This window comes from Anolis sagrei, chromosome 6, assembly GCF_037176765.1.
Source record: "Anolis sagrei isolate rAnoSag1 chromosome 6, rAnoSag1.mat, whole genome shotgun sequence".
Classification (NCBI taxonomy): Eukaryota; Metazoa; Chordata; class Lepidosauria; order Squamata; family Dactyloidae; genus Anolis; species Anolis sagrei.
The window spans coordinates 74,967,341-74,988,551 of record NC_090026.1 but is presented as its reverse complement, the minus strand read 5'-3'; the positions used below and the strand labels follow the sequence as shown (position 1 = coordinate 74,988,551).

The window sequence follows — 21,211 nt, the reverse complement described above, 5'->3', positions numbered from 1 at the left end:
TCAGTATTTTTATTTCCAGGAGGTGTTTCCGCTTTTGGCTGCAAAACACTGCATAATGCAGGCCAATGCAGAGTATCACCAGTCCATATTGGCAAAGCAACAGAAGAAATTTGGTGAGGAAATTGCAAGATTACAAGTGAGTAAATCAGTATTCTTTTTAAACAGGAAACTTGCAACTACTATAATTGCACTTGAATACGTTTTTACAAATATTTTAATAACATATATTTCCTCCCAGATATTTATTTTCAGCTGTTTTGAACTCTTTTCTCAACTGACTTTGGCAACCTGATTAATATTCATGACTGAAATATAATAACCTAATTACAGCTAATATTAACAAATGAACTTCATCTTGACAGGAAGTCGTGAGTGATATTGGCATATAATAATGGCATTTGTGCATGAAACTTGTTACCTGAGAATCCCTCGGTATTCTTAAAAAGTGATTTCATGAGATTTAAGACAGTAGCACCTACTGCTCAGTGAGGCTTTAAATCTGGTGGATTGCATATTTCATTTTGGTAGAAAAATATTTCTTAAACCTAAATGATTTACTCAATACAGATGTTCAGAATAAGATGCTGCAATTCTAGTGCATCAGTAGATCTCCAGATAAACATTCATAGAACTTTTCTGCTTCACCCTAATTTACATAACGTTTGAATGGCAGTAGGGAGACTAAAACATGCCCAACTGGGGGAAGACATTGACTGCAGATTGTGTCTTACTTTCAAAACATATGTACTTTACGTTTCTGCTGGTTAGTGGAAGAAGAGTGCATGGCAGAGGTCAGTTTAGGCCCCTGCAATCGGTTTACCGAAGAAAGCGATTGATCCCATTGAGTGACCAGACCAAGTATGAAGCCGTCTTCCTCACCTTCCAAAAGCATTTGCTTGAACTTCGTTCTGATTGTTTTAACTATGTTACATTTTATGAAAAGGCAGCAAGAAGAACCATATCCTTTCAGGGTCACCACGAGAGATAAAATACATAAAAAATGCTTAGACTTGCAAAGTTAATCAAGATTTTGGTCTCCATAACTGGCATCAACTCTTTGATGTAGATAATTCAGTGTGCAGGCACAACTGTTGGAATATGGGAAGGTTAAGGTTGGCATATTTCAAAGTTATGTAGGTGGTCAACCTTTTAAATATGCCATGAGCAGATTTATGAAACCATTTGTAATTAGGTCTGTTTCTATAGCATCTACTTTGTTTGGCAGCAGACTAGAGAATAATGAAAACAGTGTGGGGGAAAAAAGGCACAAAATAGTGTTTGATCTTTCCTTTCTGTATCAGCATTCCAAGTACTTGAAGGAGGAAATATCCTCTCTTAATCCTAGTGGCTTTAAAATATTAACAAGAAAACATGAATTAATGTGTTTCCATATGCTTGTATTTCTTTGTTCATAAGCTTTTCATGCTTCTTGTTCTTCCTTATCTCACTGAAATATTTTGCAATTTAGCATTTGCATTGAGGAATTTGGCCTAGCTTAAAACAAAGGTTTTTTAAAATTTAGGGTGCATCTATATGACATGAAGTTCTTACTGTTTCTGATTACATTAAAAAAAGAAGACCTAAACTTGATTATAGGAGATACTGGAGTATAAACTCCAAGCAAAATCTTTGTATAATATGCTATTTGTGTAACTTAACACCAAGAATGTGTGAACTCTTCAGTTAAAAGTGTTTGATATCTTTGTGACCATGCGCTTTTCAGTCACAACAGATGTGTTAGAAGACAAGTATTAACTTGAACTTTTGCTATTTTTAACTTAGCATGCTGCTGATCTAGTAAAAACAGTGGCATCTCGTTATGACGAATATATAAATATAAAAGACTTGGCTGACAAAACCAACCGTGCACTTACAGCTGCTAAGAAGGACAATGACTTTATATATCATGACCGGATTCCTGATCTTAAAGATCTTGAGCCCATTGGGAAAGCCAGTCTTGTAAAACCTACTCAAGTTGCTGTCCCTTTGAGCCAGAAATTTACTGGTAAGTGACATATTATTGCATTCTATCCTTAAACTTGAACAGTGGCATTGTAATTTTAAATTATTCCTTTTTTCCTCCCTGAATGACTGGGACAGGAAGTTGGGTGGGCGGGCAGTATTTTCTTATTAATGCTACAGCATTGTTGGGAAGTAGGTACAAGCAGTGTGGTTAACTTGCCCATCAAACACACTATCATTTCTCTTCAACAGTCAGTGCAAATATGCTTCATTTTTTAATTAAAGGAATGCAGGTGCCCTGTTCTTTTTTGGACAACTACCAAAACATATAAACGGATCAGCATGATGCAGCTTTTCAGATGTTGCTTGACTGCAGCTCCCAATTGTCTTAGCCAGAATAATCAGTGAAGGAGAATACTGTGAGGTTGCAGTCCAGCAGCATCTGGAGTGCTGTGCAATTCTTTGTCTCGGATATGAATGCTAATTATCAGGTGTACTTCAGAGTTACCATCTTTATTTATGTCCCTTCTATTTCCTTAATGCCACTTCAGGCTGGATCCTATTCCACTTATGGTTGAGAGAACAATATGTAAGTGTGGTTAATGGGACTCCAGCTGTGCAGCAGGAAGGGGCTGTTGGGTGTGTGAAAGAAAGCACATTAAATCACTAGAGCCTGAGCTTGGTTTGTGGAGTCTCTCTTTGGAAATGGATACAAGAAGCTATAATGTACCTTTGTTCATGGAAGGGGTAGTATCTGTCACCGTTGTGTGCAGTGGTAGTAACCTGTCATTTTCCTGTGACGTTTTCTGTGAAAAATAAAACTTGTGTAAATCTAGATGTTGACAGTTAAAACATGGGCATATCTTTCACACTGCAAGTGCTCTGAACAATAGCCATGCATGTTCAAATTCTCTATATGTATTTCCCCAAGTCATGCACTAGTTGTATGTCTGCCTTGGGCTGTGTGCAGTGTCATGATGATATTGTTTCAATACTCAGAGTGTAGTTGCTATTATCCTGCTTATTTAATTATTGTTTCAGAAGTGAATTGAGAATACAGTTATAATGTATTTAAAAACACAAACAAAGTTAAAAACTTGGCATTATACTAGATTTCCTTTTATCAGAAGCTGGCCATTTGGAGTGCCTCTGGTGTCACTGTGAAAAGGTCCTCCGTTGTGCATGTGGCAGGGCTCAGGTTGTAAATTGTCTGTGGTTTGCTCTTCTCCACACTCACGTGTCGTGGACTCCACTTTGTAGCCCCATTTCTTAAGATTGGCTGTGCATCTCATGGTGCGAGAGCACAATCTGTTCAGCATCTTCCAAGTTGCCCAGTCTTCTGTGTGCCCAGGATAGAGTTCCTCATCCAGTATCAGCCATGGATTGAAGTTTTGGGTTTTAGCCTGCCACTTTTGGACTCTCGCTTGCTGAGGTGTTTCTGCAAGTATCTCTGGATTTTAGGAAGCTGTTTCTTGATTTAAGGCATTGGCATGCTAGCTGATACATGAACAGAGGACAGAGGATGGGCCGGAGATGTCACTGCTTTCGTCCTTTCATTACAGGCTGCTACTTCCTGATGGATGTCAGGTGTTACAATGCCAGCTAAACAGTATAATTTCTCCAGCAGTGTAGGGCGTAGACACCCTGTGATAATGTGCCATGTCTCATTAAGGGTAACATGTACTGTTTTAACATGGTGAGATGTATTCTACACTGGACATGCATATTCAGCTGCAGAATAGCAAAGCACAAAGACAGATGTCTTCACTGTATCTGGTTATGATCCCCAGGTTGTGCCAGTCAGCTTTTGTATGATATTATTTCTAGCACCCACTTTTTCCTGATTTTCAACCAGTGCTTATAAGTCAAAGCATGGTCGAGAGTAACCCAGGTAAGTATCCTACTACTTCATAATGCTTTAAGAAACAAAGTTGTACTCCTCCTGCTTCGTGTCATAATGTAAAGATTACAGCTTCTTTAATCTATCTTTACCTTTCTAGATAATTTCAGTTAGAACCCCCTCTTTAGAAATACATAAACTTAGACTCCTAAACTGCAAATTCAGACAAGTGGTAAGATTAAATGTTGAGGCCAGAGGCCAGAACCGCCCCATCCATCTTAACATTTAGGAAACGGGTGAGGACGTGGCTGTGGAGTCAGGCCTTTGATGACTGAGACAACACCATAGGACCCTGGATGGAAGTTGATGTAGATCCATCTTAATAGGATGACTGACCACTGTAGTTTTATATATAGTGTTTTTAAAGTTGTTTTTGTAATTTGTGATATATGATATTTTAATGAGTGTATATGTTTTTATGGCTGGAAACTGGGCTGAGTCCCTCAATGAGGTTGAGAAGCTCAGTATAGAAAACTGTGAAATAAATAAATAAATAATGTTTTGTCAATGTGGTGGTTAATATTTTCAGAGAAAAGCCTTCTATCCCAGAAGGCAATGGGAAGTGTGTGCTGTTGGTTTGATCTTTTCTAGATACGTACTTCTCAGTGAGCTTGGTAAGAATTAATATATATATATTTAAAAAACAACTTGTTAATAATAGCAATTGTCTTTGCAGATCTGTTTGAAAAGATGGTTCCTCTGGCGGTGCAGCAAGCTCTTACCCTTTACAACCAAAGAAAGGCAGACTTAGTTAACAGATCAATAGCCCAAATGAGAGAATCCACCAATCTAGCAAATGGGTAAAACGATTATTTTGGTATCTAATGTTTATGAAACATTATCTTGTTTCCAGAGATGAAAAGGCAGGCGTGTCAAATTGTAGCATTATTTCTTTTCAACTCCAGCTACACTTGGTTAAGTTGTGGCTTTTTGTGGGGTCTCTTGGATTATATGAACTTTATGAGTTAAGGGGCAGTAGACACTAGCCATAGCAGGAGAAGCCCTGGTACACAAGTTCATCTTTGGATACACTCAGCCTAAATTAATAGCAATTAATTCCTGTTGAAATCAATTGGTCAGGTGTGAAACCTCAATGATACTTAAGTTTAAACCACTTTGTTGTTCTTTCTTGGTATGCCAAAGATACTGATGCTACTTTCTTCTTAGTTTGTATATTGCTAAAACTGGGTAAATAATTTAGAGCAGGCATTCTCAAACTCCAGCCCTTCAGCTGTTTGGGCCTTCAACTCTCTGACAATTCCTTACAATTGAATACGCTCATTAGGGCTTCTGGGAGTTGGAGGCCCAAACAGCTGGAGGGCCGCAATTTGAGGATGCCTGATTTAGAGAGTTCAAGGGTGGCAATTAAAAGAGATCTTCTTTTTATTAACATATCAGGTACTTTTTAGTGTTTTGTAGTAGACATAATCAGCAATTGGTCTTGACTAATAGGTTTTGATGAGCATGTTTGAAAAGAACAGATACTCCATTTTTCTGTTAATACTTTTACTTTCAACAAATCATCTGCTTGGTGTCAGATGACTGTAAGTGGGTTGATAAAAACTGAAATTTGTACTTTCATTTCAGTGTCTTAGCTTCTCTTAACCTCCCTGCTGCAATTGAGGATGTTTCTGGAGATAGTGTTCCTCAGTCCATTCTGCAGAAGTCTAAGTCAGTAATTGAACAGGGAGGAATCCAAACAATCGATCAGTTGATGAAAGATCTTCCTGAATTGCTACAGAGAAACAGAGAGATTTTGGATGAGGTATGTTTTACGGTAATACTCATAGAGTACAGTTTTAGAATAGACCTCACTACCTCTCAGGATGCTTGCCATAGATGCAGGTGACATGTCAGGAGAGACTGCCTCTAGAACATGGCCATATAGCCCAAAAAAACCTACAACAACCCAGTGATTCTGGCCATGAAAGCCTTCGACAATACAGTTGTAGAATATCTTACTTGGGACCATTTTGGGACCATTTTAAATCAGAAACCACTCAGAAAGCTCACAAACATGTCAACAGAAAATAGCCCCACAGCCATGCCAGAACATTCTACGGCTCCAAATTCCTTCATTTTCCTCATAGTCCTTCTCAAAATAGTGAAAGGAATTCACTATTGCTACTTTGAAAGGGATGGTAGAGGAAGATGATGTGTGAGAAGGTTAATTGTTTTCTGGCCTCTGCACATGTTGACCACACTTGTTTTAAACCACAGTATGAGTGTTGAAATTCCATGTAACATTTTTAAAGGGAAAAGGAAAGGTTTTCTCTAATGTTATGTCTAGTTGTATCCGATTTTGGGGGGTGGTGCTCATCTCCATTTCTAAGCTGAAGATCTGGCATTGTCAGTAGACACCTCCAAGATCATGTGGCCAGCTTGACTGCATGGAGCGCCATTACCTTCCTGCAGAAGTAGTACCTATTAGTCTACTCACATTTGCATGTTTTTGAACTGCTAGGTTGGCAGGAGCTGAGGCTAACGGTGGGAGTTCATCCCACTCCCCAGATTCGAACCACCAGTCTTTTGGTCAACAAGTTCAGCAGCTCAGCAGTTTAACGCACTGTGCTATCAGGGGGACCTTATTTAAAAATGATGTTAAAGCAGCTTTTCAAGAATTACAACTCCACAGATTTTGAAGAACTCATAACTTGGCCTGGCTGAGTGTGGCAGATAGAAATTGAAATCCAGAACTAGTGTAGGAGATCATTTTGGGAAATGAAAGCTTGAAATTAGGTAACTTGAATTAGACTGGCTGCACTTGTCCAGTTATTTCAGTGGGAAGCTAACAAGGTGTAGCACAGGCTGGCACAACCTGTGGTCCTCTTAAGTGTTCTGGACTTCAACTTCCAGAATTCCTTGCCATTGGAACAGCTGGCTAGAGCTTTTGGGAGTTGGAGGCCCAAATGCCTGGAGGGCCGCAGGGAGTGTAGCAGTTCGAGTATTGGACCACAACCTAGGAGATTAAGAGTTTGAATTTTTACTTAACCACAGAAATCCACTGGGACACGTTTGGCAAGTCATACTCTTGCAGTCTCAGAGGGAATGCCAAGGTAAACCTTTTCTGACTGGATCTTGTCAAGAAAACTTGATAAGTTTGCCTTAAGGTCACCGTAAATTGGAAATGACTGGAAGATGCACAACAACAGCAACAAGATTTTGGTGTGTCATACACAAACAGACATAAACACATGCACATTTGTTTTATTGTGGTGCCTAACCCTATTCTTGCAATGTGATGGTTGCTAGTATTAGACATTTAGCACAACTTATAAGCCTTTTTGATCTCTGTGCACTATGTTAGATTTAGTCTAAAGATAATTCAGCTTGGGTCCACATGAAATCATGAGGTTTTTACTTCTTATTCACTTATTTTGCGTCATCATTAATTTAATGGGAGCAAGTTTCTGCTGACTTATTCTGGGCCTTGCCTTTTATTATGTATGACTTCAAACCAGTTCTTTAGAAATAACATTTTTTTTTACAAAAATCCTAGTCTCTACGGATATTAGATGAGGAAGAAGCAACAGACAATGAGCTGAAAAATAAGTTCAAGGAGCGTTGGCAAAGGACACCATCAAATGACCTTTACAAGCCTTTGAGGACAGGTAATATTTATGTGTTCATTCATATTCATAATTGCTGAGCTTTAATCCAAAAGGCATTTTTAAAAGGAGGCACATGAAGCAACAATGCAGTACCTCTGGGCATAAAATCAGCACAATCTGCTTTCTATGTGATGAAAGGCTCTATCTCCAAAGAAGCTCTTGAATAAAAACAGTGGGGTAAATATAACCAAATGGCAGCTGTAGCAGAACTCTCCCAGCTTTCTTCTTCTATATCCTCAAATCTAGCTCTGGAGGTTTCCTAGATTTCTGAATCCAGCTTTGGTGTACATTGAGAAGTGACCACTGTTTCCCATTTCTTCTTGTGTTCGTTAGTGTAATGCAATTGTTACATACTGCACTTACATACTGCATGTTACCTTTAGGTATGCACAGATAATTTTTACTGTAATAGCTGCATTTCTGACACAGTCATCAACCATATTGACATCCTTGATTTGAACTAATTTGTGCCAGTGTGCTTAAAATCTACTTTAACCAGTTGTGGCTGACTGTGTATGGCTCAGTATAATTTAAATATTACTTTTTTAGATCATAGATTATTAGAAGTGTAGCACAATAATCTTAAAATCAAATGCCTTTGCTGTTAGAAGCTGCTTTTGTGGTTTAACACATCTATAATGCAGGAAGAAAACTTATCTACAAATCTTGTAAAAATCTGTACAAAATACTTTCCAATGGAAGAAAGCATTTATAGATTTATTTTTTGGGATAAAGTCATTGTGGTGGCGCAGTGGGTTAGACCCTTGTGCCGGCAGGACTGCTGATCAAAAGATCTGTGGTTCTATTCTGGGGAGCAAGGTGAGCTTCCATCTGTCAGCTCCAGCTGCTCATGCAGGGACATGAGAGAAGCTTCTCACAGGATGGCAAAACATCCGGGTGTCCCTGGGCAACGTCCTTGCAGACGGCCGGTTCTCTCACACCAGAAGTGACTTGCAGTTTCTCAAGTCGCTCCTGACACGATTTTTTTTTGTATTGAAGTACCCTTTTCTTTTGTACTTCCAATTATTGCACAATTAGTGAGCTGCATGACCTTTTTAATGAAATAGAATAGAATACCTGAAACACAGACTTGTTGCACTATTGCTGTACAATACAATATTTCATTATCTCTGAGTATCAAATGTCTCTTTTATTTTTGTAGAGGGGGCAAATTACCGGAACATCTTGGACAAAGCTGTGCAAGCTGACAAACAGGTTAAGGAGCGATATCAGTCTCATCGAGATACAATTTCACTGTTGTGTAAGCCAGAAGCAGAGCTGAATGCAGCAATTCCTTCAGCAAATCCAGCAAAAACTATGCAAGGGAGTGAGGTATGAACAGATAGCTTTTACTGTAATAGCTGCATTTCTGAAACAATCATCAAGCATATTGATTTGTGATACCTTAGGCTTGAGGATCATTATTCTCATGAGTTTTATTCTTTTTTGCATAACTAAGTTTTATTTTGTTTTCAAAAGAACAGAAAACCCTCAAAGAGTAGAAAAAGGGGGAAAAGAAGGGAAAAATAAGGAAAAATAAAGATGTAATATGTTAATTGCATCACCATGTTAGTTAATTAGTTCTATACATAAGTATATTGTATCATCAGATACATAGAGGTGTGTGTTGGGAGGAATTATCATTATACATCTATATATATATATATATAAATGTAATGTTCATTTGTGGGATTAACATAACTTAAAAACCACTGGACGAATTGACACCAAATTTGGACACAGTACACTTATCAGGCCAACAAGTGACCATCACTCATAAAAACACTGAAAAACACAACAGAAGAGACTTAAAAAGTTAAAAAACCCCAAAAAATACATTACAACGCATGCACAAAACCACATATATAAATGCAAACACACATATATACACATATACAGAAATATATACACACATATACACAGAAAGAAGGAAGGAGAGAAGGAAGAAGAGAAAGAGGGAAAGAAGAAGGGAAGGAAGAGAAGGAAAGAAAGAAAGGTAGAAAAGGAAGCAAGGAGAGAAGGAAATAAAAAAGTGAAAGAAGGAAGGAAAGAGAGAGGGAAGGAAGGAGAGAAGGAATGAAAGAGAGAAAGAGGGAGGGAAGGAAGTAAAGAGACAAGGAAGGGTGGAACCAAAGAGCAAAGAAAGGAAGCAAAGAAACAGAGAAAGATGAAAGAAGAAGGGAAAGATAAAGAGAGAATAAAGGAAAGAGGGAGGGAAGGAAGGAGAGAAAGAAAGGAGAGAAAGAGGGAGGTAAGATTGGCCACAGCAACGCGTGGCGGGTACAGCTAGTATTTTAATAATGGAAGGAAATGAAGTAAAATGTGAAAAAAAAATCCCACTTTAACATCATTTCTGACAAGAATACTAAATTGTCCTTCCGGATCAGCATTCGTTTCTTTTATCTTCTTTTATTGTCCCTTCTTTTCTTGTTTTCTCTTCCAACACTGCGTAATATTCCTTCTCCTTATTTTATCAGTTAACAAATTTGAATTCTGTTTCTTTCTACGCATGATCGCAGTCAACTACACATCTTAATGTTAATTTAATTTGTTAATAGATTAATAATATGTAAATATTTATTATACTTATCTATCATTCTGTCTTAAATGCTTTTTTTTTTATTACTGAAGGTCCATGAGTGTTTTACTTTCATGACTTTATCTCACTTTTTAAAAGATCATTTTTAGGCAATATAGGAAAGACCTAGCTACGTCTAATCATTGTTCTGGCAATGATAACATGTGGAGTGAACTAAGAGTATAGGCAGCCCCTGAGTTACAAGTTGGAGTCACGAACACCCAATTTATAAAGAACATATTGATACGAGCAATGCAGGGGCAACCAACTGGGGAGTGTTGGAGCTAGCTTCACTGATTCCTCTGCAGCCAAGGTGAAGGAGGCTGGTCAAGGAAACTGATACAGGGTCTTTTTCCCTTCGTCTCCAGACATGGCTGCCGTGTCTTGGCTTCCTGCCTGCCTCCCTCGCCCTTTACCAGAGCCTTGGTTGTAGAAGAAAGAGGGAACCTGTCAGCAAGTTCCCCCCATCCCTTCCCAATATCACTACTTTTGAGACTTTATCTTTTAGTTTTTCCATCTCCAAGCAACAGCTTTTATTCACTTAGTATTTTTAGCACTTTATAATGAGGATAGAATGTATAGTGACCCCCCTCTTCTTGCTCCCTTTCACCCCATTCTCATCAAGTAATCAAATTTGCAGGACCAAATGCATTTTAAAATTTGAAATGATAGTACAAAACATTAACGTTGTATTAGGAAATATTGTTTCTAAGGCCAAACTTGAAAATGGGTGTGAGAATTTTAAGCAGCTTAAGGAGACTTTGAAAATTGATTGGGGCTTGTGACATGTCTCACCAATTCTCATAACTTCTCTGAAACTATTATTTAATTGTTTGTTTGTTTGTTTGTTGGTTTACTGCATTTTTACCCCACTCTATCCGCAACCCGAAGGGGTCTCAGAGCGTTCCACATTGAACATAAAAGCATATAAAATACACAACACATTAGCGTTAAAACATAAAAGAACATATAAATATATTTAAATAACTGTTACTAAGTGGTGCAGAAACATCAGGCTAGTTAGTGTTTTGTCAAAATAGATAGTTGTAGGATGAAGGCTTTAGATACCAGATATGAGGGAAAGAACCTTATTTGAAGACACAGCTTTTTCAGAAAGTGAAGAGCTGATCCTACTCACTAGTATCTCTCCAAACCATCATGTCACTGATACCACTTAAGGTGCAAATAAGGGCTTCAGGCTGTTAATCACACTTTTATGTTTTATTGCACAAGTCAGTAGTTGAAGAAAATAAGTATTACACTCTCTAGATCTGTACTTTTTTCTGAGGCAGACTAGAAAGTTAGCAAATGACTCAAAGTATCAAACATGAATTGACATATTTTTTGTTACCTAGGTGGTTAATGTCCTAAAATCTTTCCTGAATAATCTGGACGATGTGAAAAAGCAGAGAGAGCAACTTGAGAATGATCTCAAGGCAATAAACTTTGACATGACAACTAAATTCCTAACAGCACTTGCGCAGGATGGTGCTTTGAATGAAGAAGCTATTTCTGTCACTGAGTTGGATCGTCTTTATGGTGGTCTCACTCATAAAGTACAAGAAACCCTGAAAAAACAGGAGGAGCTGCTCAACAACATTCAGGTATTCTTCGTTTTTATTTTTTATTGATATTTTATTGTTTTATCCCACTCCCACCTTCCCCTAGTAGGATATATATTTGGAAACACACAATTGGATCCCAATCATGAAGTTTTAGTGCTTTGGGATGATATGTATTTTGTGCAGTCTTATTTTTCTCTTTTCCTTTTTGTAGAATTCACATCAAGAGTTTTCTAAGATGAAACAATCAAATAATGAATCCAATTTAAGAGAAGAAGTTCTTAAAAACTTAGCTGTAGCCAATGACAACTTTGTGGAACTTGTAGCCAACCTGAAAGAAGGCACAAAGGTATAATAATATCATATATTGTGTAATTTTCATTATACTTGTTTTTTTGCTTAGATATCTTATTAAAGTAAGTCCTGACTAATACCACTACTATTCGGGTCAAGGTGTTACAAAAACCCACTTGTTTAAATGTATGGCATATATTTCAAAAGTGCAAATCTTGTAACTATACATTTTGAAAATGTCTGATGGATTATATCTCATAGAACAGAATTTTGATAGATCTGGATTATGTTATTTTTTCCTATAGTAAAAACAACAAACATTTTTTAAAAGAGAGAAATTTTAATTAAATTGGAATAATGTTATTATTTGAGGGTGATGATCAGAAACAAGGAGATGTTAACATATTTCTGTTGGAATCTGGGTTCCTCTAGTAAGGAAGTAGGTAGATAAGGAAGAGAGAATATCTGCGTGTTATATTGGGGCACATTGTTGTAAACACAGCATTCCAGGAAGTTGGTTTTCTTTCTGGAGTTGTTGCTTAGAAGCAATATATTCATATTGTTAATTCTAACATTACTTTCTTTTGAACACTAAGGGAGAATGTGAAAGTTGCATTTTTGAGTTATAAGAATATTACCTGAGGGTATTTTAGTGACTTTATCCTCTCCACACTTTTAAATAGTGTTGCCAATGACATACTAGTAACATGTTTCTGGCAAGAGCAATGAATTCCAATGCAAGAATATGTGTTACTTCTTTGCTATTAGTTTTTATAAGTAACATATTGCCTTCGATGAGTAGTCTTCTCTGTCTGTAGGAATTGTAGGAAAATGCTTTAAGCCGCTTCAGATGGTATCTCCATGTAGCCTGGCATTGCCTACTACTGTGACAGTGCCTCTTGAATGCAGAGAGACTTGCACTTGCTGCCTGATCTTTTTGAGGATGCAAGGGATTGCGTTTTTGAATGTAGACCATGTGCCTCATTACCAACCTATGGTCCATCTCACCCATGGCACTGGGTGAGATGGCACTGAACAAGGAATAAGAGGGGTTTTCAATCTAGAGAGCAAAATGAAATGACACAGCAGAAGAAAAGGAAGCAAATGGAGGGCAGGTAATCAAGAACTATGCTTAATTATTGCAGTTATTAAATGTTAAGTACAATAGAATACAGAGACTATGGGACTTATGCGAAGGCTTAAGCCATTTGAAGTGCCGTTTGAAGAAAATGGCACTCGCTAACTTTATGCCAGAGGTCTTGGGCAAATACCCCCATAATCTCCCTACAAAACATTAAAGATCTTGTAATCTACCTACAAACACATTGTATATGCCAGTACTCAACAAGGTTACGAAGTTTTCTTATACTTGAAAATTCACTGTTTTCTCTCTTAGTTTTACAATGAATTAACTGAAATCCTTCTGAAGTTCCAAAACAAATGCAGTGACATTGTGTTTGCACGCAAAACGGAGAGAGATGAACTTCTAAAGTAAGCTTGCTATATTCTAGTATTAGAGAATATATTTCTTGTTAAATGTTTTCATGAACTGCCATTGTGATAGGAGAGTGTTACAGTCAAAGGAACTTAAACCAGAGCTATTTTCCAAACCAGGCATTCAAGGAGCCTAGAGGCAGCACTGTGGTGGAGGGTGTACCAGGGATTTTGGGCTTCTTTTGAATTCTCCCAAACTCGGCTGAACCAGTTTACTCAGAGAAAGAAAACGTTCTTTTTTTAAAAAAATAAATAAAATAAAGTTTAATACTGTACCTTACCTTTTAGCAAACAAGGAACTATCCTCTTTTCTGAGTAGAGTGATGAAAGGTCTGTTTGAATGCCTGGGTGGGGAAATGATTATAGTGGCAGTCAGCTTTCTCCTTTCTTCAGATTTATTTATTTATTTATTAACTTTATTTATACCCCGCCTTTTTCCCCATGGAGATTCAAGGCATCTAACAATCCCTCAACTTTATTTATTATTTATTTACTTTATTTATACCCTGCCCTTCTTACCCGGAAGGGGACTCAGAGCGGTTTACAAACCACAGCAAAATTCAATACCGCATCATACACATAACAATAAACAAACCATATTAAATTATAAAACAGTTAAAACATATAAATACAATGAGACAGATTAGAAACATACAAAGTGCGGAGTCATTATTTCCATACTTCTTGGTTTTCTTATAGCCATTATTCAGATTGCTAAGTTGAGGTCAAATTCCGTATTACCCTGTTCCCCAAATGTCTTTGTACAGAGCCAGGTCTTTAGCTTTTTCCTGAAGACCAGGAGGGATGGGGACAGTCTATGTCACTGGGGAGGGAGTTTTGTATCTGAGGGGCCACTACTGAGAAGGCCCTGTCTGTCATCCCCAGGGCTTCGGTCACAAGTCGTCATTTTGTCACAAGTCATATTAAAATCCATAATGTTGACCCCCAAACCTGCCATTGACTTCAACATGGGGTTGAAGTATACTTGAGTAATATACAGGTCATGTGTTTACATCAATCAGTAAACCTCATAGTATGCATTCAAGGAACCATATAAGGAGATTTGCTTGTATGATGGAGCATGCCATCCTTTACATTCTCTCTGCAGTGCCATGTGAAACCCTGTCTCAATCATTATTGGAGATTAGGGAATTGCTTCCATACGGCAAGGAGGAACAGAGCAATTAAAGCTCCCTTGACTGAGTGGAAGGCTTGTGCCCAGAGCAAAGTTTTAATATTATAAACAATGATTTTTTTTGTTTTCTTGAATATTTTTGGATTCAAAAGTTTCTTTTAAATTAGACGTGGTATCTAATTATATTAATCTTTATCTAGATATGGTTAAGTGTTATTAGAGAACTCATTTCAGCCACTTAAATGTTGGCTTTTGCTGTCAGTTTATAAAAAGGTTCATTTGACATTAATATGGCAAAAGGTTGTTGCAAAAATCCATATTATGCTTAACATTATAAAAATGTTTTCTTTTTAAGAGACCTGCAACAAAGTATTGCCAGGGAACCAAGCGCTCCTTCTTTTCCTTCTGTGCCTGCATATCAAACGGGTCCTGCTGGAGGAAACAAACCTCCGGCATCATCTGTTCCAACTCCAGCCCCCAGAACCAGTGTGGTAAGCAAAATGACAGTAAAAACCAGTCTATGGTAATAGCAGTATTCTTGTTCTCATTTCAGTATGTGAGAAAAGCTTCAGTTATTGAGGTGTGACAGCACTGGTAGATTTTGTTAAATGAGATAGTGCCTATTCTGTGTCTGGTACCATGACAACTTGACATCGTTTCTGTTTCTACTTGCCTTCCTTCTGTAGTTTTTGAGAACTGTGAGCGTGATAAATGTCAAATATACTGAATAGAACTCTACTTGACTTCCACCCTTGGCTCTGCCTAACACTGCTTTCTTCTTTAGGCTAACAAACCACAGCCACCGGCACGTCCTCCCCCTCCGGTGATTTCTGCTGCAAATGCAGCCTCTGCTCCTGGACCAGCAGCTGCTGGGACAGCACCCCCTTCAGCTACTTCTGCCATGGGCACAGCACCTTCCCAGGCTCAAGGGCCGCCTTATCCGACATATCCAGGGTACCCTGGGTAAGTGCAAACTGCTTTTCCAAAGGTTTGGAAGGGTTTCCTGTGCAATCTAAGATGGACTGTAGAGGGAGCTATTTAGATGATACCTTAGAAACTCACCCCCCATTCCCACCTCACATTGTTTTGGAATGCCTCTCAGCTCTCCAGATAAGCTTTCCATTTGATCACAAGAATGGTGGAAGACTTCTTTCTACCATAAAATAAAATTAAAATCTGGATTTTTTTAGTGTAGTTTATTTTCCTATTATATGTGTATTTTATGTCTGGCTAGCCTAGACCATCTAAGAAAAACATCTATTTCTGTTTTATTGACTATTCTAAAGCCTTTGACTGCATGGATCATAATAAATTGTGGTAAGTTCTTGGTGGTATGGGGATACCAAGTCACCTTGTCTGTCACTTGTGGAATCTTTATAAGGACCAAGTAGCAACAGTAAGAACAGACAACAGGACAACAAACTGTTTCAAGATTGGGAAAGGAATATGGCAGGGCTGTATACTCTTCACCCTACCTATTCAACTTGTATGCAGAACACATCATGCAATGTGCAGGGCTTGATGAATCCAAGGCTGGAGTTAAAATTGCTGGATGAAACATTCACAACCTTAGATATGCAGATGATACCACGTTGATGGCTGAAAGGGAGGAGGAGCTGAGGAGCCTTCTAATCAAGGTGAAAGAAGAAAGAGCAAAAACTGGGTTGCAATTAAACATAAAAAAACCAAGATTCTGTCAACCAGACTGATTGATAACTGGCAAACAGAGGGAGAAAATGTGGAGGCTGTGACAGACTTTGTATTTCTAGGAGCAAAGATTACTGTAAATGCAGACTGCAGCCAGAAATCAGAAGACGTTTACATCTTGGGAGGAGAGCAGTGACCAATCTCAAAAAAATAGTGAAGAGTAGAGACATTACACTGGCAACAAAGATCTGCATAGTTAAAGCAATGGTATTCCCTATAGTAACCTATGGATGTGAGAGCTGGACCATAAGGAAGACTGAGTGAATGAAGATCAATGCTTTTGAACTGTGTTGTTGGAGAACATTCTGAGAGTGCCTTGGACTGCCAGAAGATCAAAAGAGTCCATACTCCACATAATGAGATGACAGGAAAGCTTGGAGAACATAATGATGTTGGGGAAAATGGAAGGAAAAAGGAAGAGGGCCCAACCAAGGGCATGATGGATGTTATCCTTGAAGTGACTGGCTTGACTTTAAAGGAGCTAGGGGTGGCAACAGCTGACAAGGAGCTCTGGTGTGGGCTGGTCCATGAGGTCACAAAGAATCAGAAGCAACTGAATGAATAAACAACAACAAAAAAGCTTAGACCTATGCTATAAATATTGTCTCTTCCTATATTGACTTGTCTGAGTCTAAAGTTTCTGGGGTGGGGGTGGGGGTGGGACTTCCTTTTGGTTCCACCACTATCACATGCCTGTGTTGGGAAGATACGGGAAGGTGACATCTCAATAGCTGCTCCTAGGCTTTTCTCCTTTAAAAGTTAGTGGAATTTTAATGATAGCCTATCACATTTTTAACTGTATCTTGTTTTAGCCTTGAGGTAAGACATGTTCACTTCATTCCCCGGAGAAAGCCAGGATGTTAAACAAATTTGGAAATGGGAAGATGAGAATGGCTATGCAGATCTGTGAATTGTCAATATGATTAGGGTATATATGACCATGTCCCTCTTTCTCAGTGAAGCATCCTCCCATTCTTCCTTGTAGCACAAGAGTAATCATCTAATATCAATGCAAAGATTCTGACAATCAGAAACCAAATTATGAAATTTGAAATTTATATTTAACTAGCCGTCCCCTGCCACGCGTTGCTGTGGCCCAGTCTGGTGATCTGGAAAATGTGTTGGTTTCTAATATATGTAATTCCTTAATGCTTGTGGGTAAATGGACAAGTCGTCATTTTACCACATTTCTTGCTGCTTCTTTGTCAGTGTTGATGTGGAGATTGTCTGGTTTGCCTACTCTGGAACATGCAACATAATTGTCCTTAGTTAAGGGTCCCTTTCAAATCTATGATACTATGTATTGTTGAAGGCTTTCATGGCCGGAATCACTGGGTTGTTGTAGGTTTTTCCGGGCTATATGGCCATATAGCCCAGAAAAACCTACAACAACCCAGTGATTCCAGCCATGAAAGCCTTCGACAATACATTGAACATCTCTACGGGGAGAAACTGTTCCAAGACACACGGAAATTGGAAAAACTAAGGACCAGGAAAGCACATATACTGTGCTCCCTGACTTTCCTTCTACGCTGCAGAGACACAGATACCATCCCACAATTTCTCGCAGCCAAAAGGACTTTCAAAACACCACAGGCTCATTGGATCTATGACCGCTTCCAGAACATGGCCATATAGCCCGGAAAAACCTACAACAACCCTATGATACTATATTTGTGTGTGTGTGAATCATATATATCTATCTAAATCTCTGGCTGGATGGCTCTTTGTCAGGAGGGCTTTGATTACGTTTTCTTGCCCTGGTGAAGGGAGTTGGATTGAATGGCCTTAAGTATTTTCTGTTGGTCACGGGGGTTCTGTGTGGGAAGTTTGCCCCAATACTGTCGTTGGTGGGGTTCAGAATGCTCTTTGATTGTAGGTGAACTATAAATTTTAGCAACTACAACTCCCAGATGTCAAAGTCTATTTCCCCCAAACTCCATCTGTGTTCATATTTGGACATATGGAATATCAGTGCCTTAAGTTTGGTCTAGATCATTATTTGAGCCCACAGTACTCTCTGGATGTAGGTGAACTACAACTCCCAAGCTCAAGGTCAATGCCCACCAAACCCTTCTAGTGTTTTATGTTGGTCATAGGGGTCCTGTGTGCCACGTTTGGTTCAATTCCATCATTGGTGGAGTTCGGAATTCTTTTTAATTGTAAGTAAACTATAAATCCCAGAAACTACAACTCCCAAAGGACAAAATCAATTTTTTTTTAGTAATGGTCACTCCTTGACGGTAGTAGGTGTCTTGTGGCCAAATTTGGCGGCAATTCATCCAGTTGTTTTTGTGTTCTGTTAATCCCACAAGCGAACATTACATTTTTATTTATATAGATGTAATCAGAAGGCATTAAAATGTATTTATTTATTTACAACATTTATATCCCGCCCTTCTCACCCTGAAGGGAACTCAGGGCAGCTTACATAATTGGCATTATTCCATGCCCAACAACAACAACAGTTACAAGCAATTAAACAACAATTTAAAACAACATATGTAAACATTAGACGACTATTGTGCATAGATCCGAAGCCAGATAGTCAAATAATCATTTCTATCAATCCAGGGTCAATTCCAACTGTATTGCACAGATAATTATGCTTGGCCAAATGCTTTTTCCCAAAGCTAAGTTTTCACTTGTTTGTGAAATGACAGGAGGGAAGGGGCTGATTGAATCTTACTACGGAGGGAGTTCCACATGACTGTATAAAACTTAAAGTTCAGAATTTTTTTAAAAAAAAAGTTAATCCGCAACTGTATTAAAATTCAGAAAAACTGCTTTTGTAAAGGAAGCTTGATGGACGAGAAAACAAATGCATTTTAAACGTTTGTTGTGCTACTGTCAATGTTTATTGCTTATTTTTTGTTTATGAGATTTATTTTAACTGTTTTGTATTGTTGTTTGTTATTGCTTTTATTATGATGGATTGTGGGCTCGGCCTCATGTAAGCCGCACCGAGTCCCTTGGGGAGATGGTAGCGGGGTATAAATAAATTATTATTATTATTATTATTATTATTATTATTATTATTATTATCTTACAAGAGGCCTGCTTTAAAGAGATTTTGAGTTGCAGATTCTTAACTCGTGTCCTTTGCTTTTTATTTTTCCCCCAGATACTGCCAGATGCCTTTGCCGATGGGCTACAATCCTTACATGTATGGCCAGTACAATCTGCCATACACACCTTCACCCATGTTCCAAAATCCAGGACAAGGACCATACCCAGGACCCCAACAGCCTAGCTATCCTTACCCACAGCAGCCTAGCTATCCTTATCCACAGCAATAACATATCTGTGAAGAAGCATTGCTTGCTATAATTAAGATAAATTTGCAATAAGCATACTAAATCTTTAGTTCCAATTAGTGTACCTCACTTTATTGAAAAGGCCTGTAACTTTTTTCTCTGGTTAAATACTCCAAATGCTCTGTACTCCCGGCTGAATACTTGTCTGCATTAGACTGCTTGAGAGAGTAACAGGTTGCTGAAAAACCGTATGGACAGGACTGGATTGTGGCAAAGTTTAGGTGTACATAAATTACATTTAAACTAGCCCAGAATGTATTTCTAGATATCGGTTTCCTATTTAAAACAAAGTAAATGGGAAAATTGGGATGTAAAGCAAAATGATACAAAGCACTGGGTGTGATGTAGTCTACATGATTAAATAGGATTTTCTTCTATATTTTGTTGGTTTGTATCCTGAGTTTAGCTACCAATACGTTTTGTTCAATAATCAAGGCATTGTAAATTGTAAGTGCAAAATAAATTGCATAGGACAGTTTAAAAAGAAATTAATACTAGATATTTTTGTTACCCTGTAACCAGTGTATGTTTTTGACATTTGGGCGAGTTGACACTGGGGTTTGAAGCTGAGGTTTCTACTAAATGGCTATGGTTGATTGTTTTTAAGTTCCTGTAATATAAAAACAAGACCATAAATCAAGATATTGTTATCCCAGAATGGAAAGAAAATAAATCAACATATTTTTATTGAATCTTTCAAAGGACTAGCTTTTGAGTTTCAAGGCATTCATCAGGGATGAATTGCAACACATTGCTGTTAAGTTTACTATATATGCCTCTGGCCGACAAGTAAAAGATCTAACATTTATTTTGATATATTGTTCCTGGTTTATTTAATGGTGTCAGTCTCTTTGAAGTGCTAAGGAATCCAGTTGCTGTCTTCAACTTCTCCATCCTACCTCATTGTGTGTGCCTGTGTTGCTAAAACAAGGATAACTAATCCCTTGCATCCTGCCTTTCCTGAGCTCTCTGCAGAAAGCCTTGAGCTATAAATAAAAAAAATTAAATTTATTTCATTAAGCATGTAGTTCAGTTTTGAAAGTTTGGAATAGTGCGAGTACATCTTACTGCAATTCAAACATGAAAAGTTAATACCTCATTTGTGTGGAGTCCCTGGCTTTCCTGTCAAAACTACAATTAATGTTTTTTGCTTCTAGTAACGGATACCATTCGCAGTAGCAAGGATATTCGTGTAGAAATATGTGCTTGAGTAAAACAAACTTTTAAGACATTAGAACTTGAAAGCCCAAGCTTTACATCAGAGGTGAGCAGAATGTACTCTACTGGCTCTTTTTGTGGCTAGTCCCCCTTTTGTTTTCCAGCTTCAAGCTCCCCTTGCATCTCTTCCCCTGGTCCCATTATATCTCTGTACTTTTGCTAGTTGTTTCTTATTTAAAACATTGATATTTCTGCCATCCCAAAGATGTTCCTGTGTGACCCCCTTGCTCATTTCACAAAGCAAAGAATGGCAGACCACCTTCCTAAACCATATTTCTGTGTTTTTGTATCTGTAGATACTTCATCATGCAAGTTAACTTCTCAGGCAAAGCCACATTCCATGTTCTTTATATATCATTTGTTTATATGTAATATGAGTCCTGTTCTTTGTTGCTTGGCAATTTCTTGCCTGGAAACTGGAAGTAAAATAGTA

At 38.1% G+C, this 21,211-nt stretch overlaps 1 protein-coding gene across 2 annotated transcripts in view; it reads left to right on the top strand.

Moving 5' to 3' along the window:
• Nucleotides 1–20,374, top strand: part of PDCD6IP (programmed cell death 6 interacting protein) — a 35,551-nt gene extending 15,177 nt beyond the window's left edge. The window contains exons 7-18 of one of the 2 annotated variants that reach the window (XM_060781690.2): nucleotides 20–136; nucleotides 1,783–2,005; nucleotides 4,539–4,662; nucleotides 5,450–5,627; nucleotides 7,362–7,473; nucleotides 8,636–8,805; nucleotides 11,407–11,655; nucleotides 11,828–11,962; nucleotides 13,304–13,398; nucleotides 14,892–15,027; nucleotides 15,321–15,499; nucleotides 19,368–20,374. In XM_060781690.2, the coding sequence (XP_060637673.2) occupies nucleotides 20–136; nucleotides 1,783–2,005; nucleotides 4,539–4,662; nucleotides 5,450–5,627; nucleotides 7,362–7,473; nucleotides 8,636–8,805; nucleotides 11,407–11,655; nucleotides 11,828–11,962; nucleotides 13,304–13,398; nucleotides 14,892–15,027; nucleotides 15,321–15,499; nucleotides 19,368–19,542 (1,893 nt within the window). In that variant the 3' untranslated portion in view covers nucleotides 19,543–20,374. Of the gene's footprint in view, nucleotides 1–4; nucleotides 137–1,782; nucleotides 2,006–4,538; nucleotides 4,663–5,449; nucleotides 5,628–7,361; nucleotides 7,474–8,635; nucleotides 8,806–11,406; nucleotides 11,656–11,827; nucleotides 11,963–13,303; nucleotides 13,399–14,891; nucleotides 15,028–15,320; nucleotides 15,500–19,367 lie in introns of both variants that reach the window. The other variant, XM_060781689.2, reaches the window with a different exon arrangement.
• The last annotated feature ends 837 nt before the right edge of the window (nucleotides 20,375–21,211 follow it).